Source organism: Epinephelus moara, chromosome 8 (genome assembly GCF_006386435.1).
Source record: "Epinephelus moara isolate mb chromosome 8, YSFRI_EMoa_1.0, whole genome shotgun sequence".
Classification (NCBI taxonomy): Eukaryota; Metazoa; Chordata; class Actinopteri; order Perciformes; family Serranidae; genus Epinephelus; species Epinephelus moara.
Window position 1 is genome coordinate 23511690 of NC_065513.1, and position 19535 is coordinate 23531224.

Sequence of the window (19535 nt, forward strand, 5' to 3'; positions counted from 1 at the left end):
ATAATACTTGTCTGGTTCCATATGATGTCAGGTTACATCAAAATTCATCAACTGTGCTACTACTGCATCAACGAAGCTTTAATATTTTCATCTGCGATAACTTCTTGGGTACAGTTAAAAGGGAAACTAAAAAACTTGTTACAGAAATAGTCATACACACAGAATTTTGACAACTGTATAATGAACAAACATGAGGAGCTGTTAATGGGACATTTATTAAAAAAAAAAGTTGGGAGAATCAAGAAGGCATGAAAGGAAAATCCATGTCATTTACAGTTGAACTCAAACATACTGTTAAACAGCAACAGTTATACACAACCATTTACACAACCTGTACAAATATTTTTTCCCGAAAATTTGCAATTTAAATTCAAAATAACTTAAATAGGCTTCTATGTAAAAGTGCAAATCCTTACGCGTGGGATGTCTGTGAGTAAGACCATGGTGACAGAAAGGGTGCTTTGTTGAGTTCACTGGCTATTGGGTGTTAACTTGTAAGGCATCACAAGCACATTTCAATGTTTACTGACTCTACTGTCTTGAAGCAAAGTCATATATAATGCTTTTAATGTACAACATCCACGCTTTTAGATATGATTGTGTAATTATGATGCCTTACACTGCATTTCAGCTTTGTTACTGAGCACGTCTTCTCATACAGATTGATATTGTAACGACAATAAAATAGTCTCAACTTTTGTGATTTGACAGAGAGCCCTTTCTCTATCGAGCACGTCCAGCCCTGAATAAAACCACTAAAAACATTACAGTTCAGTGTTTGTAGTGATGTTGGGGTGAAAGTTCAGAAAGTCAGCATTACAGCATAGCAACAATACACTGTTACCAGTTTGGTAGTGTTCTAAGTTAGCATTAAAATCACAGTTACCAGAGGCCATTCTATACAGGATGAGCCCGGATGCGGTGGGGCAGTAGTAGTCCACAGGTTTCAGGCTTTGACAGTGAGACAGTGTGTGTATTTGTGTGTGTAGAGGTGAGGGGTCGGTGATTCTGCACAGTCACAAGGCATGAGACAACAAAGAGTGGCAAACTGTTAATGCTGATACTTCAAAGTCTCTACAAGCATCCTCCTGATTGGTGAGGAGGGGAGGGGGAAAGAACTAACCCACGCACGCTATTGGGCCTTACATGCTTCTGTATTAACATGCAGCCGATGCAAAAAAAGTGTGTCATCACCAAGGGAAGTGGAGGATTATACAGCATATCTGCTCATGAAGCACTGGTCACCATGGGTTCTACTGGACAGGAGACTGGAAATGTGTTTGGTAAATAAAAGGTGTTTAGGCATTTGCAACACAAAGGAGAAAATAACGAGCATCGAGTCCGTGTGTGTGAGTGTGTGTGCTGTGAAAGTAACTACGACTTCTGTTCAGCTCCTGCAGCAGCCTGGGCTGTGCTCTCCGGTTTAAGGATCTGGTAGGTGATGAGGTACTCCGGGTACGCCTGAAGGAAAAATATAGCAAGACATCAGCCAACATTAAACAGGAAGTGTTTCACGTATTTTTTCTTGTGTTCAGCCTAAACAGGATTTAGGGAAATAAACTTTCCACACATTGGTTTTTGCATTTACCTGCTCTCCTCTGTAGATGACGTACTCAGCGTAGGCCAGGCCGTTAACACTGGGTCGCCCGATCACTGAGTGGTGTCCTGGGGGGGCGTGGGCCATCTTCATGGCACTGAACTGTAGGAAGGACTTCCCTAGGGTCACTCGGCAAAACAGCATCTGCCTAAGAGGGCAGGGAAGAGGAACCAGGTTAGACACAAGTGTCCCACAGTACTGTATATGACACCTTTACTTTGATTAAGAAAAAACAGGTACAAAGTAAAGATGTACCAGTTTATCAGCTGAACAGTGGTAACGGCTATTGACAAGGTAAATTGTAATGCTCTCATGTGGTGTTTAAATGAAATCATGTAAAAAGGTTTTTTTTTTTTTTTTTGGGCGAGAAACTTGAGCAGACACAGTTGTTTGAAGGAGAAATTTGTTGTCATCTTCACAGCAATATAAAATAGATATTAGAGAGGGGATTACCATATATTACATTTAGTAAAAAGGCTTTTGAGGCAGTCGTTTAAAAAAGTTTTCCATGTGAAAGAAGGTTATTTTAAAGGTTGTTCCATAATTGTATATGATTGAGTGTATGCTCATTCAAAGATTCAAAGAAGTACAATGGAGGTTTTACTTTAAAACAGTTCACTTGTTTTTTTTTAATAATGAAGATTTCTTTGTTTCCCTGGCACAGGAGGAGAAATAAATAAAAACAAAACAAAACAAAACAAAACCCCACCAGTATCAGCTACAGGCCAAATTGTTATTTTGAACATAGGTTATCAGCCCAGATTTTCGCAATCCTTGCATCCCTTGTACAAAGTAGTTTTACAACCTGAGCATCTTTTAGTGTTTGGGTTTGAAACTGCAGTTAAACTTTGATAGTCATGTTTGATGTCAAGTCACAGTTACCTGTGGCACAGGTAGCAGGATCGGTCTTTGTGCGTCGGGCAGCCTGTGCCTCCACCGATGCCGTAGACATACTGATTGCTCTTTGACGAGTTCTCGGCAAAGTAGATACCTGCTCCAAACATCCCTCCTATGTAAGCGTGGCGCTCATCGAAGCCTTTGTGAATGATGGCGTTGATGAATGGGGAACCTGAAGGAAGACGTGACGACAGTGGCAGAATATTATATATAGTAACTGCCATTCAGTGATTTACATGATTACAAGTACATGCCTGTCAGAGTAAGAAACTAAAGCTTGTAGAATCTTTAAATAACAACTCAAAATAGACAAACAACGCCCAATGCTGAAAGCAAACAGATGGTGTGACAGTGGGTGTGGTTACCGTGAAACAACATCCGCTCATTGTGATGGTTGTGATTCTCATCTGCGATTTCCTTCTGTCTGTGGGTGTAACGTTCTCTCAGCTTCTTATTTACCACCTTCTGAATCTGTGGGGCAAAACATGACACATATCACACAAGATGTCAAGTCTGCTTTACCATAAGAGACAAATGCTTACTCACATCCATCAGGTCAGATCACTGTTATCAATTTTCATTGATACCAAAGAAACAGTTCCTATAAAAGCTGTTCAGTGTTGTGTGGGTTATCAAAACAGACAGTGCAGAGAGATTCCTGGTTCAGACCTTGATGATGTTATATCTGCTGAACACACCACCAGCGTTGCCTCCATCTCTGTGCTCTCTGATGGTGCTTTGCAACTGAGAGACACACAACAAAACATATATTATTATAAACTGTTAATAAACTATTGCTTTCCATAAGCATATTTTTGCTGTTGCTTCTCAGTTTATTAATTGAGGGTTTTTACCAGCCATGTGGAGCAGCTGCACTAAGCACCCGCATTGGATCTACACATTTTGCTACAATGCAATTATTTAAAGTGCCTTTATGTAGGAGTTCTATGCAAACCGCTGTAGACAGTCATAGCAAAAAAGCATTTGCATAGTTATTCAGAACCTGTTTAAAATCCAAAATTCTGATGATTGCCAGAAAAATACTGATCACAGAAGTTAAAACATACCCTAACTAAAGACAACAGACTGGACTCACCTCTTCCTCCACTGACTGGTATTCCTTGTCATCTGGTGCCAGGTCTATCAGGATGGTGCCCTGGCTGGCACAATGGAATGTCAGGTAGGGGTTGCCACCTGAAAAACCACAATACAGTTAATCATTGACTCTCCAGTTTTCACTTGTAAGGCATCACAAGAACATAGGTTTTCCCTGTGGAGTGCCACCTTTTTCCTGACTTTGCTTTTGGGTTTAAAAATGTTTCATTTTAGAGTTAAATAACTGACTGTTGCAGACAACACAGCATGTTACCATTCCTCTGTGATTCTTAAGAGAGAAACATTAGATGCCTCCTTACCCTGCTGGCCGCCCAGCAGCCTCTCAACACCCTTGATAAGCTTGTGTCGGTGGCCATAGGCATTAATTCCAATCTCCTTCAGCTCCTCGTGACCCATGTCAGCCAGCACATCCAGAGTGATCTGGAAGAAGGAAATAATATGGCAAGTCGAGAGGTTTATACCAATCACTAAAATCAACTCAGTATTGTGCTGTTGGTCTGTTTGCTCCAACTACCAACTACTTAAACAAACAACCAGACTACAGAGTAGTACAGAGCTATTCTATGATCGGATTAGGATCGACTGATTGACAGATATCAAACACAACTACTGCATGAGTGTATTGAGTGTTTTTGAGATAGCTGACCTGCTCCCTCTCAAAGATGTCCCTCAGGTGCTCCAGGCCCAGGCTCTTCATAAATTGACTTATATTCATGTCCAGCATGGTCACTATGGAAAACAGGGTGTTGAGAGTTACATGAAAAATAATTCACCAATGTCACACACTCACATTTTCCTTATAAAAACAAAACAAAACAAAAACAAAGTTTACACCTTTAGATCAGTATTCAATATAATAAAATAAACTTACTCTCCCCTTCCTTGCGGTCAGTGCCTGTGGCTCCATCTGCCACTCCCGAGGACCCAGAGGCAGCGGCAGCAGCCAGCTCAGTGAGCGGTCCGGCCAAATTGTCTATGCTGCTGGCGGCCGACAGACAGGATGGTGTGGAGGCAGGGGAAATGACTGAGGCGCTGACCACTGTGGCCTGGGGCTTAAAGCAGCTAGGCAGGGCGTCTGGTGGCATGGCGTCCATCAGCAGGGCCCTGATATCATCAGCCTGCAAGGATGGCCAAGAAAAACTAGCTTGAAAGGAGCCCGATTTAAGTTAATTTATTCTACATTCTCTTTTCTATTATTCCACTAAAGTGAACAGTTTGGGGCCCTCAATGACCTCAAAAACAAGAGAACTACTAAGTGAAAAGATGTTATGATGTGCTGTAATATAAATCATCTGCCCACCCCTTATATTGGCCTAAAAAATAATTTCACAGTAGCTTTTACCGTGGCCAGGTCCAGGGCAGTCTGGCCCTCCTGGTTCTTCATTGTGGGGTCGGCTCCATGAGCCAGCAGCAGCGCACAGAGCTGTGTACGACCCTTTTGGGCTGCCTCATGGAGGGGTGTGAAAGCCCATTTGTCTGTAGCATTCACACACGTATTGTACTTGATCAGTAGAGCTGCAATGTCCACATGCTGTGAGCAAGAGAGGAGTTTAAGAGTTTAAGTCAGTGTTGTACTTTGAACCACAAAAAAGATGAAACTGAAGTTGAATAAAACAGACAATTAACTGTTTTCCTTATACATTTTGTTGGTTAGTTAGTTTCTAGTAGCTTTAGGAAGTTTCAATGTATAAATCAAATCCCACAGGAACTGTATTTGATTAAGTAATGGGTTTGTGTATATGTTGCAGAGACTGACCCCATAAGAAGCAGCATTATGAAGAGGGATAAGGCCTCCTTTGTCCTGGGCGTTGACATCAGCTCCATGCTCCAGCAGATATTCTGCCACCTCAAGGTTGTTGTACCCAGCTGAGGAGAAGCATGAGGAATCACAGCATGTAAATGTACTTTTATTCTTTAACACTCTGCATAAGTACAGCATTTAAACTCCTCTTTTTAGAACACCCAAAGCTCAGCAATAAAAAAACATAGCTAGATAAAACTAAAGCACATACAGCATCAGTGACGATGTTGAAAGCTTTTAACTTTCCACACTTTCCAAGAGGGAACTAGATAAAAGATCAAAGACCTTTCACATCAGGATTGTGTTAGTACCAGAACCCTGTCAAAGCAGCTAGTATTGATACCTGCGAGGTGGAGTGGTGTGGAGTTGCGTCCCTGTGTGTCTCTGCAGTTGATGTTCTCAGGGGAGCAGAGTTTTTGGACTCGGGCCAGGCAGCCCTTCTTGGCAGCGTCCAGTAGGGCTGCATCACCCCTAAGCAGGTCCTGGATGTCTGTGTCTCCATCTTTCACCATGTCCAGCGGCATGTTGCCATCACGGTTCTTCTTGGATGGGTCCGCTCCATGCTGAACAAAAGAGTTCAAGTTTGTTTTTTTTTGTACATTATTTTACATAGATGTTTAGTATATAAGACTGTGTGGCTTCATGGTGAAATGATATATTCCCCCTCATGAACTAACACAGGACACAAATCCATGTAAGTAATGCACGTGACAGATCCTCACTTTGAGCAGCAGTTTGCAGATCTCATATTTGCCTTTGGCTGCAGCCTCGTGAAGCGGGGTGAATTTCCACAGGTCGGCTACATTGACTGAAGCTCCGTGTCTGACCAGCAGCTCAGCCACTTCATAGTGACCGTAGGAGCATGCATTGTGGAGTGGAACCAGACCGCTGGTGGAGTGAGAAACACAAGTGAAAAACTTCACATTAGAGGCATGTATGCCATCTTTGTACTTCTGTCTACTGCAAAATAAACTCTTAAACATGAAGAAATTCAAATGTTGGATTATGTCACTCTCATACACTGTTTGGCTTTCTACTTTTATATTGCCTTTGGGGAGTCTTGCTTCTGCTTTACTTTGTTTGTCAAAGCACTTTATAAACTCTGTTTTTAAAATGTGCTATATAAATGGTTCTTTACCTCACAGAAAACAAAAAACAAGGTTCCAAAACTCTAAACATACTTGATTCATTTATTCCATTTTTATATAACCCACAGATGGGTAAGATGACAGTTTAAAAACTCACCCCTTGTCTTTGGCATGGACATCAGCTCCATGGTGTAACAGGTATTCAACGACAGCCACTCGGTTGTAACCAGCTGCAAAGTGGAGAGGAGTAGAGTGGCGGCCCTCCAGGTCTCTGCAGTTTACATTCTGGGGAGTGCAAAGTTGCTGCCAAACAAAGAGACAGTATGATGATTAGCAACTCAACTGAGTGGCATAATAACAGGTTTACAAGACAATTAAAATGGTGCCTTCACTGCTATTTGTAAACCATTGCTGCTTTTATGAGTGTGTGAAATGTCTGTGTTGCAAATTCTTCAAGATAACAAAAAACAGCCCCAGTATACAATGATTTTATTATAACAATGCATCTCTGTGTAGCAATGTTTGCTGCTACCAAATTTCCAACTGAAAACAGTCTCCAGTTAAACAAACAAACAAACAAACAAACAAACAAACAAACAAGGTACCACTTCTAAAACCTAGTACAAACACTACAGGACAAACAGTGAACTTACTTGCACTGTATCCAGATCCCCCGCTTTGGCTGCCTCCAGAAATCTGTAGTCTACGTCAGAATTACGTGTGGGAACATTTTCTGAAATAAAAAAAAAAAATAAATTATATGAAATCACATCACAACTATTTAAAACTGGTAGATCTGAAGACAGATTTATTAAAGAGCCTTGCAACAAATCAATTAATCCGAGCACTGAAATTCACTCAAGAGATATGTTTACTTCAGACTACAAAATCTGCCTGAGCTTGGGCGAGGATATGAAATATTGTTTAAGTGCATTTTCATTCTCGAAATTTAAAAAAAGTTAAACATTCACAAGCATGGTGAGTGCAATTACCATTAAGAATCTGTTGCACAGCCTCGTTACCCATCTGGGCAGCGGTGAAACCCTGCAGGGACACGATGGAGGGGTCGGCCCCGTAACTCAGCAGCAGCTTGCAGGTCTGAATGTGACCAGCCAGTGCAGCTCTGTGAAGAGCCGTCTGACCTAATGTGTCCACAGCGTTAACCTGGAGTTAGAGAAGGTGAAGTTTCAGCAGCACATACTTTTAATCCTCCCAGATGACTTTAATATCATTTTATATTGATGGAACAGAAGAGAAATGTAAAAACAAAACAGACAGACCTTGGCTCCATGTTTCTGCAGCACTTCTAGGATATCGTTGTGAGCTCTCTCGGCAGCAACATGCAACGGTGTCATGAAGCTGAAAGACACAATGGACAGGAAGTTAAAACCTTTTCTGCCACTATTTCTTTTCTTCTGAGCACTTAAATGTGTGTTCAACGTGCAGTTAACCTTCCTTTTTTTTTTAATTAGTTTTTTTGTTTTTTCTATGTGGGAGACATCATCTTCTCACCTACAAACACAAGTTACACAAGCCTGACTGTAAAGTCTCTAATTAATTTTAGTTGATTTATTTGGTTGTTTGTTTATTAGACAGGCAAGTCTAGTGTGAAATGGGGAAAGAGGATGACATGCAGCTGCAGAACGGTTTCAGTTTTAAATAAACATAACATATAGAAACTGAACATTGTGGACTTACTCTTTGTTCTTCTCGTTGATGTTGGCACCTTTACGCAGCAACAACTCAGTCACCTGCTTCCTCTTGGGATGGGGAGAAGCCACAGCACAGTGCTAAAATACACAATATAAGATTAGTGCACTGGAATATTGACCTACCAGCCTAGGACAAATGTTTTGATCTAAACCAACAGCAAATCAAATACAACTAACTCGTTGTACATCATTAATCATACAGATCATTGTTGATAAGATAACTTTTAATTCATCGGGTGAAGTTTATTTAGATTCAAGATCAGAATGAGCTTCATCAGAAGTGTTTGGGCAGAGATTGTAATTTCCCTACTGCACCCAAATGTAAAAGTGACCCTGAGCCTCAACTATGAGTAGTAAGACTTGATTCTGACCAGAGCTGTCTCGTTGGTCTGAGGATGTTTGAAGCTGATGATCTCCAGAGCAAGCGTCTTCTTCACTTTGGCCATGTCTGCCTCCCGGGCTGCCTGCAGCAGCGAGTGACCTTTGAACTCATCTATGCATGGAAGAAGGGGTAGTAAATGTAAAATAAAATTTCTTGACTACCAACAGCTTAAGCACCAAACCTATAATATATATTGTGTGAGTAAAAGACTATCATCATTGTGTTTATACATGTCTGCTGTGTGAATGACAAATAACTTACAGGTGAGTCTTTCTTTAAGCTCTGGAGTGGGGGCCATGTCCACAGCGCTCTTGCTGTGACAGTTCAGCAGGGTGGGGTCGGCTCCGTGGCTCAGCAGTAAAGAGCAGACCTCCACTCGGTTCTTGGACGCTGCCTCGTGGAGAGGAGTGAATTGCCACAAGTCCATGGCGTTCACACAGGCTCCGTGCTGTAGAGAGAACAGCACGTCAGAGCACAGAATGTGTGCAGAGTGTTTGCTTCCCAGATTTCAGTACCTCACATAATAAAAACACATCTAAAAATGTGATTTAAGTGAATCGTTGTAATCCCTAGCTCCTTATTCTTTCTTTACTAGTCTTTACTAGTAACACATGCCAGCAAACTGACAGGACAGGATTTCCAATAACATACACTCACAGCTAAGCACTGGGATGACTTGCTTTCACTGCCAACATCTCATCATCCAAGCGTTAACTCTTAAAATTAGACCGTTTATGTGTGCACATATATGCTGTCACATGTTCAATGATGTCTCAACACAGGCAACTTTGAACCCGAAACCTTCTGTGGGTCTTACTTTAAGCAGAAGCTCAGTGACCTCGAAGTGGCCGTAGGAGCAGGCGTTGTGAAGGGGAACCAAGCCACTGCAGGGAAAAGACACTCAGTTTAGTGTCATGAATTAGAAATGGAAAACAGACAAAGTGTTGGTGTGTTCCTTCTGAAAGTGTCTCACCCTTTGTCCTTGGCGTGCACATCAGCTCCATGCTGGAGAAGGAGCTGGACGATGCGGACCCGGTTGTAACCGGCAGCCAGGTGGAGGGGCGTCGACTGTAAGAGAAGATGACTTGTTAGCACATGCAGATCGCTGACTGGTTCAGTGTGTGCTGCCTTCGATGGCCACAGGAGCAAGCGGCTGATTAGGGCCAGAAGCATTGTGCTACGGCAGGCTATGCTCGGTGAGTTGCAGATGAATGGTGGATATGATGATGCAAGGTCAATGGAGTTTGTGGGCAAATCCAGCGACAAAAATTCATTTGCCGTCGATACTGTGTCTGACCTGAGTGAGTGACAACAAGCAACTTCAACCTTAATACTCATCTACCTCCACTGCAATTTGACAATGCCAGCAAAATAAAATACTCTTCTTTAGTCTGGGGAGTTAAAATTAAGTTTTATGAGGTTAGATGGCAAGAAAAAATGGCTAGTGCAACTGTTAGACTATTAAATTCATATTGGTTGCGCAGGAATTACGGTTGGGTGATGATAGTTTGTTCCTTGATTTGTTAAGTCCTCTCTTTTCTGTTAGAATATAGGGCATTCAGGTAGTCATTTAGCCAAATAGAAACACAATGTGGCAAAATGCTACTTCTCTAAATGCTTATCGTTGAGTTTTGTTTACTAAATATTCAATTATTTCGAAGTGCCTTTACTTAAAAGGCTAAACCTGTAGCAAATACAATGGATTCAGATTTGATAAAATGCTATCAAACCCCAACCGTAATAGGATGCAAGGAAGCTACAATAAGCAGGCTGAGTGTTTGAAAAAGCACCTCTGCAAGCTATTAGAGGATCAAATCAAATGGCCTTTTTTCAGCCAAGGGAAAATAACTGTTAGTCTAAGCAAAGCTGCAAATTCAACTTCAGTGACATTTATTCTCTACTCAAAAGTCTAGCTCAGGTCAAGCTTACAATCAAAAAGGGGGGATGTATCATTCATTTCAATTTCCATGCAGTGATACTAATATAAATCCTAAAAAGCCAACAGTTAGATCTCAAGCCACAGTGATTAAAATCAGATGGACGAGAGTTAAATCATTGAGGCATCATTCAGAGTGGGATGACACGAGCAATCAAAAGCAATCCAAAGTCATTACCATGGAGGGTAGCATAGCACTTAAATGACAGGCGAGCAATGTAGTCCATTCATTATTGCATACCAACTGTTCCAACAGGGAACGTGATGTAGACACAAATTTCACAGACACATATTCAGGATTCGCTTAACAAAATGCACAGGGCAGGCCTTCAGGCATGCATGAGTGATCATCGAAAATAAATCAATATGAGTAAAATAAAAGCCAAATCAGATACTGACTGAAGAGCAAGTGATTGAAAGTTGGAGAAGTGTGGGTGAGTGTGCAAGGACAGGACAGACGCTGAAGAAAGCAGGCAGCGGACATTGTGAACTCCTCTCCAAATCCAAAAAAGATGAGTCGTCACCATGACACCAACCCAACTCGCTCACTCCCTCAATCACATGCCACTTACACACACACAAACACACGCACACACACAGAGGAGCATCAGGGTAAGGATACATGAGTGACCCGTACACCCAGGTCCATGATGTGCAATTAACAAGTGACAGCCAGCTTATTGGTCAAATAAAACAATGGATTAAAAAGAAATAAAATAAAGAAATCACAACAGTGCATCAATCAAGTGGCCGTTATCAAGGTCAACTTACCAGCATTTTTTGGGATGTTGACTGATCGACAAATGTTGCCAGAGTCACACGGAAAACAAAACGAAACAAAAATTACAAAATGACAGTATCTTTTTTTCACAGCAATTCTTCTCTTCCTTCTCAAGTCAATGAAACACAAGCCCTGGTTATTAATCACCATTTGATACGTCAAACATGGTTTGAGATTAAATGTGACACTTAGGCCAGGGAGTAAGTGGCTGAAGGGAAAGTGTGACTTCTCCTCCTTGGTTTTCTCTGTGTCTTTGTGAAAAGGCAAGGATTGGTGAATGGTGCCTGCTGGTTAAATCTCAGACCAAATCTACACTGGCGTACTGGCTCGGATCATGCAAACTCTAAATGCTACTATGAAAGAGGCAGGGAAGGAGTAATACTTTAACTGCTGTGGAAGAAAATGACGTTAGGAATAAATGCAATAGGCAAGTGCTGATATACTGTTAGTCACATGGATTTTTAAGGCATATTGGTGTTGCTGATAATGCTTTCTGTGAGTTATTTACATAAGTAAGATAACTATTCTGCCAGATATGACAGGAAATACTTCAATTATTTCTAAAAAAAAAACCAAATATACATGATGGACAAAGACAGTGGAAGTACGTACATCAGTGCCTGACATGACGGGGGAATAAAATGCAATTAGCAATTCTAAATGCTGACTTGAGAAAATACGGGCAAGTGCATTCCTCCCCCACAAAGAGGAAAAAGATAAATAAAAACTCCATAAAATTAAGGCCTAAAATACAGTTTCATGATTTAAACACTGCTTACATTATCAACAAGTTCCAATAACATGGACTGAGTTCAGAGGAGACACTCGATACTACACAGAAATAAACCTACATAGACTTCAAGATCACAACTAGCCTTGCTCCAGCATCTGGCATGGAAAAATGATTATAGGGAAGAAGAGACAATGATGCTGTCGAGACACCTGAACCAAACATGTTGAAAAATGATTAACAAAAACACTAAACTGTAAAGAAAAGGAATGGGTTGTATACTTAAGTTCCAGAAAATGAATGTAGACTCAACTAGCCTGACTAACTGGATCGGACTGTTGTTGGTTTTCATGGTGAAAAAACACCTGATGGGTGACCACACACACACACACACACACACACACACACACACACACACACAATCACAAAACCTGAACTGAAAACTTAAAAGCTGAACCTAGAGGATTAATGAAGTTGGTAAAATGAAAGTCAAGATATTATAACAGGAGCCAATGGACTCCATGGATGGTGTGAGGAGAATCACACATGCATAATTACACAAAGGATTGTCCGAGGCAAGGTGGTCCCCATTAACACCTAATCACATAAATCCTCTTTGCGTCTGCACCACACACAATAACCCCGCCATAATAAAATGGTTAATACCTTTCCTCATACATCATTAAACTCAGAAACCTCACTGTTATTTTTTGCCAAGAACTTTTAAAATATGGTAAAATGTTTGCACAACATGTTGTATGGTGCGTTACTAGTGGCTCATTTACCTTGCGGCCATCACTGGCATGGCAGTTAACATTTAATGGAGTCAGCAGTGCCATCAGCTTTTCTTCATTTCCACTCCTGTAATTACATGGTTGGAAAGACTTGTGTCATTAAATACTTCCCATGAACATCAGTATTCACTGTGCTTTTAATGGAGATTCAATAATCTAAAGGTAATTCTGCAGACTTTAACAGATGGTAAGACTACAAACTACTTCTTGAGCTGGTCAGATTAAAAGTTGTACATCACGTGTACATTGCAGATGTATACTCTGATGAACAGAAAACTACATAGCTGTTTGGACAACAAGAAATATGCTCTATACTGACCAGTCAGATGGATACTCACCTTGCTGCTTCCAGAAGTTCGTCCTTCTTGTATTCACCTTAATAAAAATAATCATACAGATTAGCAGTAGGCATGCAAAACACTTCCCTTAAAGTTTAGCCCGTGGTGTAACTATTTGTGGTATGTAAGCTATTACTGCACGTTTATTCGGAAAATGGTTACACTCTGTGGTTTGTGTAGAGAACTACCAGAATTAAGTTTACCAGTTTCTACTCTTAGTTCAGGTGGAATAGTTGGGGTATAAGTAAAGAGAAGACACACTAAAGGCTGTTGACAAAGTACCCTTCTGAACTTTACAAGGGACAGTATCATGTGTATCTTCTCTTGTGGGAATGCAGTCTATCTAACTTCACATTTTGACTAATGGTCACATTTGAGCAGCTTTATTTAGTCCTGTATTCATATGTCACTTGCTGTAAAAGCGAGGGTTAAATACAATGCAAATGTAAGAGATAAGCAGATGAGAGGGACTGACCAGTGAGAACAGCCTTGGCTGAAGGGTCGGCAAGATCCAAAGCAGATTTTCCATCAGTGTTGCGGATGTTTGGATCAGCTCCATGTTGGAGTAACACTGAGTGGACAAGGAACAGATAAAGACAAGACTTTAATTTTCTCCCTGAAACATGTTGCCTCACCCAGTACACTCATCATGTTTTAATACAGCTAAGTTGGTTACAGCAAAGAGGTTGACACAACTTCAACACAACACAATCCCGTCAAACTTTTCAAGGCAAAATTACATCTAATGACACATAAGACTAGAATGGTCTTCAGAAACATCACAGGTGTGCCTGTGCTTTAACATAATCTACAGTCATCCTTACCAATGCAAACATCTATCTTCCCCTTGATGGCAGCCTCGTGTAACGGTGTGTAGTTCCAGTTATCTCTGGCGTTGGGGTCTGCGCCCTGACACAAGAGGAGGCTGACAACTTCTGCGTGGCCGAAAGAGCAGGCATTGTGCAGGGGGATTAGTCCTCCATCATCCCTGGCGTGAACATTGGCCCCTGTCTGCAAAAGGTGCTCCACCACATCTTTTCTGCCAAAACCTGAAAGAGGATTAAAATGCATTTCAATTGAGCTTTTCCTCAATATTGGGTTAGAAGTGGTGCACTAACTAGCCTGCCAATACCATCTATAACTGTTCAAAAATACTCATAACTGTAGGATTCAGATCCTACAAGACTTAATTTCTACTATTAAGTTATAGGATATTATCTTTGGTGACGCACTGAAACATCAGTGTAGATACCTCCCAGCCACGATTCACATGACAGCAGACACTACATTCATTTTGTTGAGAACTTGTGCTACAGTAAAGATAACTGCACATATGTAACGTAAACTCGCAATGTGTTGCAATTTAACATCAAATAACATTTCCTTAAAAGTGACAGTAGCTAAATTAGAGGGCGTTTTGTGTTGTCTTGCTCTATGTTGTGAAGGTTTAGCTAAATTCGTCAGATGTTTACGGATTGTTTATCAAACTAAACACAGCGTCACATTAGCTAGTTAGCAACACTACGGTGTTAATTCATACCAGATGGATTTTCTTTTGACCTTATCAGGAGAGCAAACCACCAAAAATAACGTTTAAAGTGAACACGTCGACCAAAATACAACATTAGCAAGCTAGCCGTCTCAGTACGATAGCTAATGTTTAACAACATAACGCTGCTGTAGCGTTAGCTTAGCTCATCGTTACCCGCAGCGAAGTGAAGGGGAGTTGATTTTCGACCAGCCATGTCCTTCGCGTTTACATTCACCGAGTCGACAAGTCTCTTTACTCTGGATACGTCTCCGTTACGACAGGCCTCGAACAACTCCCTGAACGCCCCGCCGATGCCGCTGCTACCGTCAGTGGGACTGGCAGCTCCGGAGCCTGGGCTTGATACGCTGCTGCTGCCGCCGCCAGAGGTTGTCGTGGTGAAGCTTGCGCTGCTCGCTAGGACCGGGGCGGTCAGGTCTGGGGAGGCCAGAGCCATCTCGATCCCTCCGCTGCATTCCCTCTCATTCTCCGGGGGTCCGACAGCCGAGGTCAGCAGAGCCATCGGCGGAGAGGCCGGAGGAGCGCCCGACAGAGAGCTGTTTCTTGGCGGAGACTGTAATGTATTCTGCTGTTGTTGCTGCTGCGAAGAGCGACGAGACACCGCCATTACAGCAGCTCTCAGGCGACAATAAAAGCAGCTCCTCCTTTCCGGTGAAAGTGGTTGCGTTTCCTGTCAGCTGTTTACTCTCAGTGGAGGCTGGCTGCGGATGAACACTTGATTTCCTTTATAATTTATTTACACGACCATTTGGATCTCAGAAATCCAGAAGACCTAGAACAGACAAAGTTTTCTGCCAGCACTGTGAGCAAATGTCACAATTCAAACAAAAATAATACTGGTCAGCCAGTTGGTGGCAGTATGATATGCACGTTTGCATTTTTAGCCTAAATATTTCCCCATTGCCTCAGAAATAACAAAAACACAAATACAGTGCAATTTATAGCTTAATCATGGTGCTACGCTGGCTATTTAATAAATAAACCAAATAATAATAATAAACCAAATTGTGTAAGAATGATGGGAAATACATCATGGTGCATGGACAGAGATTATAGTTTTTTATTTCGTGACATACAGCAGCTTAATTTGCATTTTTCTGTTCTTGAAGGGAAAGGCCTGATTTTTTGGAGTGGGGCTGTCTGGGGTACTTACCCATCGACAGCATATTTTATACAATAAATGCCAGTCCGCAGGCTCCCAGTTTGGAAAAGCAGGTTGGATCCTGACATGGAAGCCAAGCAAAGTACTGCTGTGGATGGGGGCAGCAGTAAAACACATTTCAGACACCTAAAAATACATTATCAGTTTAAGTGTACGCTATATTAAGAGTATTTTCCCTGCTTTACCCTAATGTCAGACAGTGATTTCCAACAGGAAAATGAAGCTGTTACATTGTTCTCTTCAAAGCCAGACTCCATTGAGAAAAACAGTAATTTAACTTCGTTGAACACGGGAGCTGCTGGTCTACCTCTGCCTCAATATGTTATTGTATTTGTGTTATTGTGTGACTTAAGCATTAAAAAGGGTTAATCCAGATTCACTTAAGTCACACACTAACATAACTGACAAACAGATTGAGGCATAGGTAGACCAGCAGCTCCTGTGTTCAGCGAGTGAAAATTAACTGGTTTTGTCAATGAAGTCTGGTGGCTTTGATGAGAGCATAGATGGGGAACTAAAGCCGTTTACTGCTTCCCTATTGAGGCGAGCTGTGATGGAAAGGGAAAAGCGCTGAAAATACGTTTTGTTGTTGCCCACCATCCACAGCAGTACATTGCTTAGCTTACATGTCAGACTCCAGCCGGCTTTTCAAAACTGGGGGCATGCCGACTTTACATTTACTTACTTTTACTGTATGTAATACACTTGACTATGGATAAGTACCCTATACAACCCCATTAAAAAAAAAATCAAACTATCCCTTTAAAGGCTGCCTAACAGTTGACAGAGCTCTGTGCTTCTTTGACTGATTTAGGTAGTGAAATGAGCAATTAATGCCTGTTTGGGTGTCACACTTCTATGACTATTTATTGTGTACATATCTTCTCTTCTTTTTAACCTTTATTTTAGGATTTTCAATATAAAACAAATGCTCAGCACATCACTAACAACTCAGTCACTCTTTCTTCATAGGTAGAAAAACAAAAAAACAAGTCCTAGGACTTCAACATGACTAGTAAAATAAAATACATATACACAGCGATAGAGGGGTATACTTCCATTCAGTTAGACCATTACACTTCACTACCCCTGAGATACTCAAGTACAGGGCTCAACATTTTGACAAATATTTTAATCTTATTCTTATTAGAGAACTTTAGCCTTTCTAAATACAATACATTTAGATAATATCTGCTTATCATATGTTCGTGCACTGTCTGACTTCCACTTAAATGTAGAATGTTTCCTAGCCACAACCACACCAATTGAAATGGCCTGATTTTCATACTTGTCTGCCAAAGGCAACACACTCGTGGCTCCTGGGACAGCAACTAGTTAGTTAGGTTCCCAGTTCTTCTCAATGGCATTAGAAAAACATTCAAATATACTCTTCCAACAACTGACTAATTTCTGACAAGTCTAAAGAGTGTTAATGTCCCATCTGCCTCTTTACACCAACTGCAGAGGGGGAAAACATCAGGGAAAATCTTATGCATCCTGTCTTAGTAGTATAGCCAAGGCACTGTTTTAAAATTAATCTAATTGTGTCTAGAGTTAACTTAACATTTATGCACACTTTCAAGACTCCTCCCAAATCTCATTGTCTATCTCTTCACCCAACTCACTCTCCCAAGTCTGCTTAAATGCATTTGTATTGACATCAGTATGTCTTCGTATAAGCTGATAAAAGTAGGAAACCGCTCCCTTACAAGGATTAAAGTTGAGAAAAAAAATTAGACACATTTTTCCTCATAAAATCATGGATTTGCGAGTACTTGAAAAAATTGGAACTGGGATATTATATGCTCTCTGCAACTGTTGAAACGATCGTGCCCATCAAGGTATAGAGCACCTATGTCTTTGATACCTTTAAGAGTCCAGTCTGTGAAAACTGAATCATTTCAGCCAGTGACAAACCAGTGTTTTGGCGTTTTATGTGTAATTTGATTTGCTTCCAGATTTAAAAATGAAAATGAAAACTATTACTGTAATGTAACTTTGTTTTAGCAGGGCTGTTAAGAAGGGCAAGAAAACAGGTCTTATTACAAAGAACACGCTCTAGTGATAGCCAAACGATAGCATTTATTTTCCCAGCCAAAGAAATATGGAGAGTTTTCCAGAATTCTTTGTTTTGCTTTAGCTGGGCAATGTTTTTCTGCCAGTGAACCGATAGAAGGTCCTCTGTTTTTGTTTTAAGTGAAGCCGCTGTAGGTTTTTTTGAAAGGAACAGTTTGCAGACATTGCTCATTAACATTTGCAGAAATGGGCATCAACTCACTTTTTTCCCAGTTGATTACAAATCCTGAAATCACGCTGAAGCTATTAATAAGTGAGAGCAGTGGAGGTCTTGGTATCTCTGGGCTTGACAGATACAAGAGGATATCATCCGCAAAAAGGGAAAGATGTGGAATCCCGTGACGCTCTATTGGAGTTATTTCAAGGCTCTGTCTAATACTAATTGCTAGTGGCTCCACCATTAATGCAAATAAAAGAGGGGAGAGGGGGCAGCCCTATCTAGTTCCCCAATGTATCTCAAAGGGGTGTAAGATGCAACAGGGTGTGAATAAATCACTTCTATTTTTTAAATGAGGGTCCAAAACCAAATTCTTACAGTATATATAACATATACTGCCATTTAACCTGGTCAAAGGCACGCTTGGCATCCAATTATATAATTGCAGCTTCTGGTAGAATATTAAACAGATGATGCAAGTTGAACAATATGTGCCTCCCCAGCATAAATCCAGTTTGGTATAAATAAACGTTTTGAGTCTGTTGGCTAATATCTTTCCAATTATTTTAGTCTCTTTGAGGAACGAGATAGTAGTGTGCTCAAGCACTGGTCTCGCTGTATGGCCTATCTTTCCTATTCCTCCTCTTCGTTATCGGACATCAGGAGCTCCGAGTTGGCCGACTCTTCGCCATCATTGTCTGCATCTCCTTCAAGGATCGCACGGGCAGCAGCGAAGCCCAAGCATCCTTCGTCTGCGTCTTGCGATGGGAAAATGGGGGCAGAAGCAGGGGGTCTGGTGCCTCTGCCCACCTCAGTCCAGGTGTAGCGTCCAAGCCTGTGGACATGTTCGCTAGCCCCTGCTGCACAGCTGCTTCACACAAGTGGGTCTCCCTCAGACAAGCTAGTCTGGCGGGCTAGCCTGCGGTGAAGCAGTTTACGGGGGGGAAACAGCGCAGTGGATACACTCGTCGGTGGATGTTAAGGCAGCCTGAGTGGAGTCCCACCTAGAAATTTTATTGCCACAGGGACAAATGAGCACAGCTCCTCCAAATTCGTACACTGTTTAATTTCATTGGCAATGTGTATTCTGATCTTGCCACCACTAATGATCCATGTGCTCCACTTCCTTAGATCTCATAGCTTCTGAATTAAAGATCAACCTCTAACACCAGAATACAGCTGTGGTTAATTGAAAATATTTAAATCTGTAAAAGGGAATGCAGAAAAGCTGAACGCAGATGGAAGAAGTCAGGTCTCCAGCTTCACTTTGCTGCTATGAAAGAGCAACTACTCATTTACAGCAGGATGGTTAAAAATGCAAGATCTCACTACTACTCTGATCTTATTTCCACCAATCGACACAACCCCAGATCCCTATTCAAGACTGTTGACCAGTTACTAAACCCAGCCTATCCTTCT

General features: G+C 41.4%; 1 protein-coding gene across 2 annotated transcripts; it reads right to left on the reverse strand.

Annotated features, from left to right (window-relative positions):
- Nucleotides 1-196: 196 nt before the first annotated feature.
- On the reverse strand, nucleotides 197-15374 carry LOC126394372 (poly [ADP-ribose] polymerase tankyrase-1-like). Of its 2 annotated transcripts, XM_050051151.1 has the most exons (28): nucleotides 14878-15374; nucleotides 13997-14221; nucleotides 13648-13743; nucleotides 13173-13209; nucleotides 12826-12901; nucleotides 11301-11321; nucleotides 9567-9661; nucleotides 9411-9477; nucleotides 8855-9041; nucleotides 8583-8704; nucleotides 8198-8289; nucleotides 7780-7858; nucleotides 7492-7663; nucleotides 7153-7232; nucleotides 6657-6802; nucleotides 6134-6299; nucleotides 5755-5974; nucleotides 5367-5476; nucleotides 4953-5141; nucleotides 4482-4728; nucleotides 4257-4339; nucleotides 3910-4030; nucleotides 3591-3688; nucleotides 3164-3238; nucleotides 2860-2965; nucleotides 2480-2666; nucleotides 1589-1745; nucleotides 197-1461 (listed from the first exon to the last, which is right to left on the reverse strand). In XM_050051151.1, the coding sequence occupies exons 1-28, from the start codon at nucleotides 15326-15328 to the stop codon at nucleotides 1375-1377; spliced, it is 3792 nt and encodes a 1263-aa protein (XP_049907108.1). In that variant the 5' UTR covers nucleotides 15329-15374; the 3' UTR covers nucleotides 197-1374. The 2 variants fall into 2 exon arrangements, with proteins under 2 accessions (XP_049907108.1, XP_049907109.1); XM_050051152.1 differs by lacking the exon at nucleotides 11301-11321.
- Nucleotides 15375-19535: the final 4161 nt, after the last annotated feature.

What these genes read in the sequence shown, in the direction of transcription:
- LOC126394372 (XM_050051151.1), bottom strand. Translation starts at nt 15,328, where the DNA reads ATGGCGGTGTCTCGTCGCTCTTCGCAGCAGCAACAACAGCAGAATACA. An exon ending in TGCAGAAACATGGAGCCAAG is followed by an intron (nt 7,664 to 7,779) that starts GTCTGTCTGTTT and finishes CTCTAACTCCAG; the next exon opens with GTTAACGCTGTGGACACATT. An exon ending in ATAATGCTGCTTCTTATGGG is followed by an intron (nt 5,142 to 5,366) that starts GTCAGTCTCTGC and finishes TCTTGCTCACAG; the next exon opens with CATGTGGACATTGCAGCTCT.